At 40.1% G+C, this 12,468-nt stretch overlaps 1 protein-coding gene across 3 annotated transcripts in view; it reads left to right on the forward strand.

The window, feature by feature from the left end:
• LOC115218510 (transcription termination factor 2) overlaps positions 1-12,468 on the forward strand; it is an 82,778-nt gene that overhangs the window by 42,379 nt on the left and 27,931 nt on the right. For 2 of the 3 annotated variants that reach the window (XM_036508105.1, XM_036508107.1), the window contains exons 13-17: positions 4,603-4,713; positions 6,365-6,518; positions 7,307-7,440; positions 9,296-9,482; positions 11,213-11,277. In XM_036508105.1, coding sequence (XP_036363998.1) covers positions 4,603-4,713; positions 6,365-6,518; positions 7,307-7,440; positions 9,296-9,482; positions 11,213-11,277 — 651 coding nt within the window. Of the gene's footprint in view, positions 1-4,602; positions 4,714-6,364; positions 6,519-7,306; positions 7,441-9,291; positions 9,483-11,212; positions 11,278-12,468 lie in introns of all 3 variants that reach the window. The other variant, XM_036508106.1, reaches the window with a different exon arrangement.

Consider the following 12,468-nt stretch of genomic DNA (forward strand, 5'->3'; position numbering starts at 1 on the left):
GAGAAAGTAAAGAACATAAGTACTGGGGCTGATCTACTCAGTGAAACCCTTCAAGGTGGTGCTGTAGCATGGTTGCAGTCTAGTGAGTGAAACAAACAAGAGAGATAAGTTTTTTTTTTATCATACCTTTCATCATCATCTGGCTGAGCTTGCTTGGACATTCTTGACCTACACATGCCATCCATCTCAGTCCTGCTTTAGTTGAGGGGGAGGTCTTCAGGGAGGCATCCATTGTCTCTATTGAGTTGATCTACATACGTTGTGTTTGGATGACCTGTTTAAGGACGACTATGCTTTGGCGTCCGTAGTAGTAGTTCTCTTGCCAGGCTCTTGTTTAGCTCACTAACAATGTCCTGCGAGGCGCAAGTTCTTTTCCCTTACAATGGAGGAAACAGACAGGAGATCTCTGTACAGCTGTTTCTTGGCAGGATGAATTCTCCAAGATATGTTTAAGACTTCTCTTAACATTTGGGTGTAAGTTCCATCCAGCTTGGATTCCAGTTTGTCGGTAAGTGTCCAGGTTGTTCCACAAGAGAACCGACTCTACTGTTGCTCGGAAAAAATTTCTTTGAGGTTGTCAGACAGGGTTGATTTCCAGGCAGCATCCATAGCTTAGGGCTGATCCAAATTTTGTGAAATAGATGGAAACTATGTGGAAACTTCCTTTTAGTTAGACTACTTCTAATTGAAAGAACCTTGTCCTAATTCTGTCTGAGTATTAAAAGTGCATATATCATCATCATTTTAACGTCTGTTTCTTCATGCTGGCATGGGTTGGACGGTTTGATAGGAGCTGGCCAACTGAAGAACTGCCTGGGCTTCCATGTCTGTTTTGGTGTGGTTTCTACAGCTGGATGCCCTTCCTAATAGCAACCACTTTACAGAGTCTGCTGGATGTTTCTATGCAGCACCAGCATGGGCGGTTTCACATGGCACAGGCATGGGTGCTTTTATACATGACACCAGCCCATAAGATAACAATCATTCAGCTAAAGCGGGATGCAGGGGGCATGTCTGTACGCAAGGATAACAACAATTTTACTTAGCTTGATGTGTCTTCACAAGGACAGCAAAGCACCAGAAATCTCAGTCCCCTGTCATCCCCTCTGTGAGACCCATCTGAAGATCCTTTCTCACCACTTCATCCCATGTCTTCTTGGGTCTATCCCTTCCACAATTAGAGATTGACACTTCTTGACAGTTCCCTCCACAATTAGAGATTAACACATTTTTGTAGAATGCTCAGCCACTTATAGTGAAGTGAGAATGAAGATGTATAGCCTCATGGTTAGAATGTTGGGCTTGTGACCTTAAAATCACAGGTTCAATTCCTGAACCAGCCAGCATATTGAACTCTTAAGCAAGGCACTTCTTTTCACAATGCTCCACAATACTCAGCAGAATTGAGTGCCAGCCAACTACTGGTATATCGTTCTCTCCCTCCAGCTGTGACATGCTAGATGTTCTGTTAGGTCCAAGAGTCGGAGAGGTGGCAGAAACGTTAGCACACCGGGCGAAATGCTTAGCAGTATTTCGTCTGCTGTTACGCTCTGAGTTCAAATTCCACCAAGGTCGACTTTACCTTTCATCCTTTTGGGGTTGATTAAATAAGTACCAATTATGCACTGGGGTCGATATAATCGACTTAATCTGTTTGTCTATCCTTGTTTGTCCCCTCTGTGTGTAGCCCCTTGTGGGCAGTAAAGAAATAAGAGTCGGACAGCTGACAGGATGTCTGTTTCTGACCACTTGGGTATTTAAAACAATTAGCAAAAGCATGATATGGGTGCAGGCATGGTTATGGTCTTGGGTTCAGTCCTGCTGCATGGCACCTTAACCCTTTAACAGTCATATTAATCTGTTAAACGTATATTTATTAAATGTTTATTCATTCACATTGTTCTGAATTAATCCAGAAACATCTCGTAGCTTTGAGATTTCAATGGTGTGATTGGTTATTTTTAGAATGACATTGTAGGATAGGTGTGAGAGGCTGGATCTGGCTGGTTTTGAACATAAAACAGAATATTTGGGCTGGATTTGACCGGTTTAAATGCTAAAAGGTCTTTTGTAACCTTGGGCCTAATAAAACATTGTGAGTGGGATTTAGTAGATGGAAACTGAAAGAAGCTGTGTGTGTGTGTATACCCTTGTCTTAACATCATGTAAACTGGTTGTAAACAAGTGTCACTGTTATACAAGCAGTGCTGTTCATTTCCATTCTTCTGTGACAAACATGTCTGGTGATGGGGAAATATTACTTTGCATGGTAGCATGTGAGGGTTGGTGACAGGAAGGGTATCCAGCTGGGGAAAATCTGCCTCAACAAATTCCGTCTGACTCGTAGTAAGCTTGGAAAAGTGGACATTAAACAATGGTGGTGGTACATGTTATTAAGTCAGCCTTGATTCTGAATGTCGTCTTTAGTTTAGGTTTACCCTATAATAGAATGAATAGGTAAGCTGGTAGAAGAACCGTTAGCACACTGGACAAAATGCCTAGTGGTATTTCTTTTAGCTTATATGAACTGCTCCAGTGTATCTACCACCTATGAACCCTACATTTTCGGACACTCTGCTTGTGATTCCACTACATCTCTTGTGCGTCCACAGCTTACATTGAGTACAGCATATGGAGTTTATAGCTACTCGGTTTCTGCATATTGAGCAAGGCCATTTCCTTGAAGGTATCGGGGTTGTGTCTTCTTTCCTACTTACTAAAACCTTTGTCTTTTCTCCGTTTATCTTAAGGCCTCTAAATTCCAGGTTTAACTTCCATTCCTGGAATTCCTTCTCTAATTTCCCTATGGATTCAGCTATGAGAACTAGGTCATCAGCATATAGGAATGTCCATGTCCAGCCAATGATGGTCTGTAGGACTATGATTGATGGGAGGGGGCTAAGAACTGAACCATGATGGGCTCCAAACCTCACACTAAATCCCTCGCAGAAGTCGTTGTTGACTCACTTTACTTACTGTGTCTTTGTACATAGCTTGCACAGCTCTTGCAAGCCATTCGTCAATGCCTAATTTCCGTAATGACCACCAGATAACTGTATATGGTACCCCGTCAAAAGCCTTCTCCAAATCAACAAAAACCAAGTATTATTTCTATTGTAGCCTCACTAGGAAGATTGCATCTGTTGTATGCCTTCCAGGTACAAAACTAAACTGCATTTTATCTAGATCTATCCTGTCACAAATCAGTTGCGCAATGACTCTCACTGTGGCCTTCTTCACCTGATCCAGTAATTTAATGCCTTCATTATCATTTTAACATCTACTTTTCCATGCTTATATGAGTCGGATGGAATTTTAGCTGAGGCAGATTTTCTACAGTTGGATGCCCTTCCTGTGACTGACCCTGCCAGATTTTGCTTGCACGATGGTGTAACTCACTTAAAACCATTAAGCAGTGTCAAGACATGAGCACAGTAACACAGACACGCAAATATATATATATATATCTATTATATAAAATCTGTTCTGTGTGTGTGTGTGTGTCTTCTAGGATCTCGGGCATCCTCCATCCGATTGCACTCAAATTTGATATGTAGATACCGATGGTATCAGGGTGTGTATAAGTCTTGAAAAAATTACAAAAATCAATTCTGGGTGAGAATGCAATCGATAAAGCCGTGGGAACGTGCATTTGTACGTGCAAGTACGTCAGCTGTTGCCATCGATATTATGCATACGCGAGAAAAATGCACGTGCAGTTTGCACAAAAAAAGCCGGCTGGCTTGAAATAATGGCACAAAATGCAGAATATTTAAGAGACCAAAAAAGTAAGATGCAAAAGAGATATTTTCTTCAAACATGGCATGAAAGAAAGAAAGACTATTTGGTTTCTCAAGAAGTTTTTTTTTTGCCTTAACTTTCTATCTTTATTTCTTCTTTTGCTGGTGTCTCAAATTTAGTTTAAATCAGTGTTTCTCAAAGGGGAGGCCTATGGGATGGTCGGACAAGTTGTTTTGAGAAAATTTGGTTTAAATGTTTGACAACTCAGCACTGCCCCTTGGACAGGGGGCGTTTTGCACGTATATATATACACACACACACACACACACACACACACGCAAATACATACAATGGGCTTCTTTCAGTTTCTGGCAAACAGATCCTCATGCAAGGCCTTGATCAGCCTCAGGCTATAGAAGAAGACACTTGCCCAAAGTGCCACATACTGGGATTGAACCAGAGACCATGAGGTTGGGAAGTAAACTTCTTACTACGCAGCCACACATGCATCAGTATTGTTCGGAATTCCCCGTCATCAGCTCATTAATTTTTTAAACAAGTTTTTTTCCTTTTTCTTCCCTTGTTTTGGAGGGGGGTGGGGGTGTAATTTTTGTAACTTTTTGATTGAGTGGATCAGACAAGGTAGAACAGTGTCTAAAATCCTTTGTAGAGCCTCCAAGGCTAGGGTCGGGCTGGAGAGACATCCTCAGACTGGAAGTCTAGCCCATGGTAGAATAATTTTAATACACAGCAAGTTTCATTCTAAACCAAACAATGTTGGTGCAAAACATTAATTTCTCTTGTAAAGAAAAATGTTAAACTTAAATTTTTTTTTCTTAATTTTTCTATTTTTCCTCTCAGCTGATGACATGGGTCTTGGGAAAACTCTGACTATGATTTCCTTCATTATGAAACAAAAACAAGAAGATTCCAGCTTAGAAAAAAAAGAGGAAGAAGAATGGTTGAAAAAAGGTATGATGTGTTCTTTTATTTGCATGCTCCTGTGAAATTTGCTGGTGAAACGAAATGGTTGAGTGGATAAGGAACTATCAAAATAATGAGTTCAAATCTCTGCCAGTGATTTGTCGTCTTTCTTAAGAGAACATATTACCCTACCTCATTTCAGTTCACTCCACCATGTTTGTTTCTCATCACCATCATTTACCATTCATTTTCCATGCTGGCATGGGTTAGGTGGTTTCACTGGAACTGCTAAGCCAGAGAGCTGTACCAAGCTCCACTCTGATTTGGCTTGGTTTCTATGGCTCGATGCCCTCCTTAATGCCGACCACTCTAAGAGTGCCTTTTATGTGTCACCAGCACAGGCAACAACTACTATTTCACTTGGCTTCACATGTCTTCTCACATAGCATATCATTAAAGGTCTTTGTCTTGATATCACCTGATAATCAGATAAGCATTGTCATGCCTTTCCAATATTTCGCAAAAACATGTCTTTCCGTAGAGAAATACTGTCTTATATTTTTAAACAGGTGAGGGTTGGTGACAGGAACGCCATCTGGCAGTAGAAAGTCTGCTTCAAAAACTCTGTGTGTGTGTGTGTGTGTGTGTGTGTGTATATATATGATAATAATGATAATAGTAATAATAATTTCTTAAGTAACCAGAAAATAGATTTGGTATTAATCTTTATTTTGTACAACAGTTAGTTTGACCCTTCTACTGTCCATTATGGGTGGGAATCGTTCAATGCAATATGTTGAAAGAAGTCCCACCCATAAGGGACAATAGTAGGACAAGTCAAAACGACTGTTATATAAAATAAAGATTAATACCAAATCCATTTTCTGGTTACTTAAGAAATTATTATTATTATCGCAACAAACACTGTGGAATTCCTGTAGTAGATCCAACGGAAATACATCCCAACAGTAGATGACACCAGATTGCCCAAACGGTGCCAGTGCTTTACTCAACACTTCAACACACTAATTGACATGCACTCATTAGTCCAAAAATAATTGAACCAAATTCGATGACTGGCACCTGTGCCAGTGGAGCATTAACAGCTCCATCTGAGCAGGATCACTGCCAGAGCAGCTGTCTGGCTTCCGTGCCAGTGACATGTAAAAAGCACCATTTGAGTGTGATTGTTACCAGCGTCACCTTAGTGGAACTTGTGCCAGTGGCACGTGAACGAAACATTCGAGCGAGGTTGTTGCCAGTGCTGCTGGACTGACTCCTGTGCAGGTGGCACATAAAAAACACCACTTGAACGTGGCTGTTGCCAGTACCGCCAGACTGGCCCTCATGCCGCTGGCACATAAAAGCACCCACTACACTCTCGGAGTGGTTGGCGTTAGGAAGGGCATCCAGCTGTAGAAACACTGCCAGATCAAGACTGGAGCCTGGTGCAGCCATCTGGTTGCCAGTCCTCAGTCAAATCGTCCAACCCATGCTAGCATGGAAAGCGGATGTTAAACAATGATGATGATAGATACACACACACACACACACACACTACGTATGTGCTCATACGCTTCAGGCATGTATATAAATACATCGTTTATCTTGCTATTTTTTGTACTTCCCACTTATCAAACCTGTTCAGTATTCTTGCTAAAGCCAACAGCTGATTTCTTCTGTGTCTTCCTTCACATAGACAGCAGACATGTAATGAAGAGTAAATCCACCCTAATCATCACACCAGCTTCCCTGGTACACCAGTGGGGAAAAGAAGTTGAGGCCAGGTGCAAAAGAGGTTCGTTAGATGTCCTCATATACCATGGACCAAACCGAGAAAGGAATATCAATGTGTAAGTAATGCTAACATTGTTTTCTACTCTAAGCACAAGGCCCGAAATTTTTGGGAAGGGGACCAGTCGATTAGATTGACCCCAGTACGCTACTGGTACTTAATTTATCGACCCAGAAAGGATGAAAGACAAAGTCGACCTCGGCCGAATTTGAACTCAGAATGTAATGGCAGATGAAATACTGCAAAGCATTTCGCCCCTGCGTGCTAATGTTATTTCTTTACTGCCCACAAGGGGCTACACACAGAGGGGACAAACAAGGACAGACAAAGGGATTAAGTCGATTACATCGACTCCAGTGCATAACTGGTACTTATTTAATCGACCCCCGAAAGGATGAAAGGTAAAGTTGACCTCGGCGGAATTTGAACTCAGAATGTAACAGCAGATGAGATACCGCTAAGCATTTCGCCTGGCGTGCTAACGTTTCTGCCAGCTCGCTGCCTTAAGTAATTCAATCATTATCACCATAATGATAATGATGGTGATGGTCATTATTATCAGTTCTCATCATTGCAATCACAATCAACACCATAAATATTATTGTGGCTATTTTCTTCACCATTGACATCTTGTCTTTTTTATCATCATCATCATCATTGCCATCATCCTCATCCTCCTCCTTTCTGCTATCATAAACATCGCCATCAACATCATTGTTATCATCATTATCATCACCAATATTATTGTAGCATCACAGCTTCTACGTTGACAAATCTTTGAATTTACGTCTTATAATCTTTGTCTTCTCCCTGAAGTCTGTACTAATATACATAAAATTCTTTCAGGATAACCTCTAAGGATATTGTTCTCACTACATATAAGGTTGTTAGTTTGGAAATTGGACGGAAGGAAGACACTGCAATTGCTGACCGATCTCTCACTGAAGAAGAAGAGAATGAGGTAGAAAATGAGGCAGTAAGTAGAAATTTTATACTGTTGTTGTTGCCATTGATGAAAACACTTACTTCTATTGATACGAAGCCATATTGAATTATTGATATTTAAACTGAAAATGTGATTGAAATCTTGTTACAGCGTGAATGACAATGAGATTTCAGTTGGTTAACACTAACTTGATGCCTGCCAACATTTAAACTAATGTCAGGATGGCCGAGTGGTCTAAGGCGCCAGACTCAAGGTACATATGATGCACCTTGACCGGAACATTCAGATGTTTTAATTCTTATGCTCGTGCAGGAAAGGTTATGTCAATTCCCAACCAATGGATCTTGCCCCTGCAGCATTAGTTTTGGAGGGAAAAAGTAAAGCCAGATAATTTTCAAATGCACCTTGTACTGTTTATACAACGTGTTTTCCTTTCCTGAAATAAAAAATAGCATCAAATGGCAAGAATGTATCTCATTTCCCTCCATTGTCATTTTCAATAAAGTGTCCACTTCAATGATATAAAAAGATTTGTTGAAATATTGCCTTTCAGGAAATATGTGTTATATGCTTGTGCCATATGAAAAAAAATAGGTGTTTAAACGCTACCAAGTGAAAAATGGTGCAAACCCTCACCCATGTTTGTGTGTGGGGGTGTATATATGATGTGCACTTTTTTTATACAAAATTAAGGATAAAACCACTTTAATGATTTTATCAAGTGGCCAGCATGGAATAATAAAAACCATACAGGTTACATATTATACTAATTTATAATTATATAATATAATTATATTAAAGGGTGTAGATAACCCCCACCAACACGCTAGAAATAGATGCCAAATGGTTCTAAAAACCACATTGTGTAGATGTGGTTTTTAGAGCCATTTGGCGTCATTTTCTAGCATGTTGGTGGAATTTATCTGCATCCTTTAATATATATTATAAGTTAGTATGTATATATGATGTGTGTATAGGTGCAGGAGTGGCTGAGTGGTAAGAAGCCTGCTTACCAACCACATGGTTCTGGGTTCAGACCCACTGCATGGCACCTTGAGCAAGTGTCTTCTACTATAGCCTCGGCCTTGTGAAGCCTTGTGAATAGATTTGGTAGATGGAAACTGAAAGAAGCCCATTGTATTTATGTCTGTGTAGGTTTGTAATTTGTGTCTGTGTTTGTTCCCCTACCATCACTTGACAACCGATGTTGGTGTGTTTACATCCCTGTTAATTAGCGGTTTGGCAAAAAGTGACCGATAGAATAAGTACTAGGCTTACAAAGAACAAGTCCTGGGGTCAATTTGTTTGACTAAAGGTGGTGCTCCAGCATGTCCACAGACAAATACCAGAAACAAAAGAATAAAAGAATATGTACACACACACACATATATGTACTGTTTATACGTATACCTATTTGTATATATATATATATATATATATATATACATATATATACCTATTTGTATATATATATATATACATATATATACCTATTTGTACATATATATCCCGTCCATTTGTGTCCGCTGCCAGCCTTGCCTGGCCCCCGTGCTGGTGGTACGTAAAAGCACCATCCGTTCGTGTCCGTTGCCAGCCACGCCTGGCCCTCGTGCCGGTGGCACGTAAAAGCACCGTCCGTTTGTGGCTGTTTGCCAGCTCCGTCTGGCACCTGTGCGGGTGGCACGTAAAAAGCACCCACTACACTCACGGAGTGGTTGGCGTTAGGAAGGGCATCGAGCCGTAGAAACACTGCCAGATCAGACTGGGCCTGGTGCAGCCTCCTGGCTTCCCAGACCCCAGTTGAACCGTCCAACCCATGCCAGCATGGAAAACGGACGTTAAACGATGATGATGATGATGTATGTGTATTTCTCTTTCGTTTCAGGTGTGTCAAGGTAAATTGCCACTGCTGTTGCAAATACATTGGAAGAATGTCATTCTTGATGAAGCTCATGATATTCGAAACTATAAGTCCCTCACTGCAACATCAGTTACTCGATTAAAAGCTTCGTCCAGGTGGATGTTGACAGGTACACCCATCCAGAATAAATTGTTAGATATGTATTCTCTACTCAGGTGAGAATTTTGCTTTGTATATTTTCTACTTTTTGTCTTGAAAAGCATTTGGACATTTTTGAAGTTTTTGGTTGGTGGAAAGATGGGCAGTTTTTTATTCATCATTATCAGTTTATTCTACATCAACTACTTTTTATTCTTCCTCTACTTGCTGCTCCTCTTCTTATTCTTCTTGCTCTTCATCCTCTCATTCTTCCTTTACTAATTCTTCTTTCTCCTCTTTTTCTTCCACTTCTTCTTATTCCTCCCTTTCTCCTCCTCCTCTTCTTATTCCCCTCCTCTTTTTGCTCTCCTCCTGTTAATCCCCTTCTTGCTCTCCCCTTATTCTTCCTCCTCCTCTTATTTTTCCTCTTCTTATCCTCCCTCCTCTTCCCCCTCATCAATAGCAATCATATTACTATGTTCAGTCTGAGTTGAAGCTCTTCTCTCACTTTCTTGCAGCTGTTTCCATAGGTTCATTTCTTTATTCATTTGTTTTACATCAGTTATTTTCCCTTCCTGTATGGGTTAGATGGATACATATCTCCAAGGTATTGCTTTACAGCCAGATGTTATCCCTGTTACTAACTCTTACCTGTTTTTTTTTCCAAGTTAGGAGTGTATTTCATTCTTCCCATCTTTGAAAACACACATCTAGAGGATGATTTGTTGACGGATAATATCAACAACGTTCACCATTTGTTGTTCATGTTTCATGGGAAAAATAGAATGTAAACATTCAAACACACACTGACACACAGACGAGGGGTTGCTGAAAAGATCCTGGCTTTAAGGGTATCGTGAAAGGCCTAGTTGGAAGCCCAACCTTCTGAGTTCTTGTACATGGCTTAGAAAAACTGAAGGACCAATGCATTAGGTGTGTGAATTTGAGAGGGGTATGTGTTGAATATAACCATAATCAACTGATCCTCTTGTATTTTCTTTTACCCAAAGTCAGGAACTTTATAGCACCCCCTCGTATGTGGACATGTGTATTAGATTAGGTTAGATTGCCCATATTTAGTCCACTGCAGGATGAAGTCCTCAGCACGAGTTCTCCATCAACCAGTCTGATGTGGAGGCTGTGAATTTGAGCTTGAGATCAGACTGGTTCAGTGAGCGCACCCTGCTACACTGACTTGACATGGTTGGGCAGTGGGATGCAGTTTTTATACTCAGGAGTAATCAAGTCAATGACATCAACCCCAGTGCTCAATTGGTATTTATTTTATCAACACCAAAAGGATGAAAAAGCAAAGTCAACCTCAGTGGAGTTTGGAATTAGAGTGTAAAGACAGCTGAAATACTGCTAAGCATTTTGCCCAGCATGCTTACAACTGTCAGCTTTCTGCCTTGTGTATACATTTATAATACATGCCAAAGCAGACAGTGGAACCTGGTGCAGTCATCTTCTGGCTTCCCAGACCCCAGTCAAACCTTCCAACCCATGCCAGCATGGAAAAAGGATGTTAAATGATGATGATATGCATATACATTTACATATCTCTACATGTATGCACACACAAATATGTGCGTGAATATCTGAAACTATAGTAGGAGACACCTGGGATTGAACTTAAAACCATGTATTTGCAAAGTGCCCTTCTTAACCATGTAACCCAAGTAAAGCTCTGAATGTAAGCTGCTGGAACGCATGTCTGCTTTCCACTCATTTACCATCATGTGGATGATGTCTTGGGCAACACTAACAACTTATTTACTTGTTTCCATTATTTTCCTCTTGAATTCAGATTCCTACGTTTTAGACCATTTGACGAATATAAAGTATGGAAAAATCAGGTGGAAAGCAACGAGAGCAAGTATTTCCTTTCTTTTACCTTTTTTCTTTCTTTTTATTTTAAAGTCGGGCATTTATGGCGATTCCAATGAGAGTGATCCAAGACAATCAAACTGAGGATAAGAGAAGTTGTGAACAACTGGCAGTTGAGAGATAGGCATCTTTATCTCCTGAATTATTTTTGTCATTCTGTCCATTCGTTTACCTGCAATTGCTACTCTTCAGCTGTATTTTCAACAATACATGGTTAATAAAAACCATGTGTGCTAAAATTTTGTCCTTATTATGTAAAATCGTCTCTATATAGTTGTGCGACTCATCCCAAAAGATTGTGCCGTTGCTATCACTTTTTCACAGTGTTTTATCACAGCCAGTTTATCTTCCAGCGCTATAGCATGGCGCTTAGCGCTTTCACTATGAATTTTCTTCGGAGCCATGGGGACAAAAAATAAAGTCACAAATGAATGAGAATGAGAAAGTAGCCAATAAACTGACCTAAGCAAATCTGAATTCAAAACAATCACGGGAATCACGTGTGATAATGACACCTAACAGTAGATATTGGAACTACAGTGCAATATGAGCTCCGAAAGACCGATAAATAAAACAACACAGCTGATTTCATGATTTCGTTCACTAAGCTACACTACTTTATGGTGTGTGTCTTAACATTTACTGTACGTATTTTAATATGATTTTATATGCTTTTATTCTTATTTATTGTACAGTAACCTGATTTTATGTGCTTTTAACGGTTCTCTAGTGATTTCACGATTCCAATATTTGTGGTGGACAGACGTAAAGTCGAGTAAAATGACTTAACTTGATTTTTATTTTTCTATATATTATTTTTGAAAACTGATGTATAATTGGGAACGACTAAAATCAAAATGACTAAGTCGAGGTATGCCTGTACGTGTAATAATTAAAACCTAGGCTAGCCTAAATTGTTTTTATGTTAGCCTGTGAATTTGGTAAATTGTTAGGCAAGCCTTGGCTGCTTTTATATTAGAAGGAAATAATTTCAAATACTGTACTGTTACCTACCTGATGGCTGATGTAGGTGTTACTTGTTGAGGCTGGTGTAAGAGGAGGAGGAGATTACTCACTAGGATGTCGATGGTTGGGGATGGTCAGCTGACTCCTATTCCGATGGTGTAGATCGTTGTGTGAACTCGTCTAAAGTTCCTTGAACTGTCTTTTTCTTCT

Source organism: Octopus sinensis, linkage group LG13, assembly GCF_006345805.1.
Source record: "Octopus sinensis linkage group LG13, ASM634580v1, whole genome shotgun sequence".
In the NCBI taxonomy this organism is placed as follows: domain Eukaryota; kingdom Metazoa; phylum Mollusca; class Cephalopoda; order Octopoda; family Octopodidae; genus Octopus; species Octopus sinensis.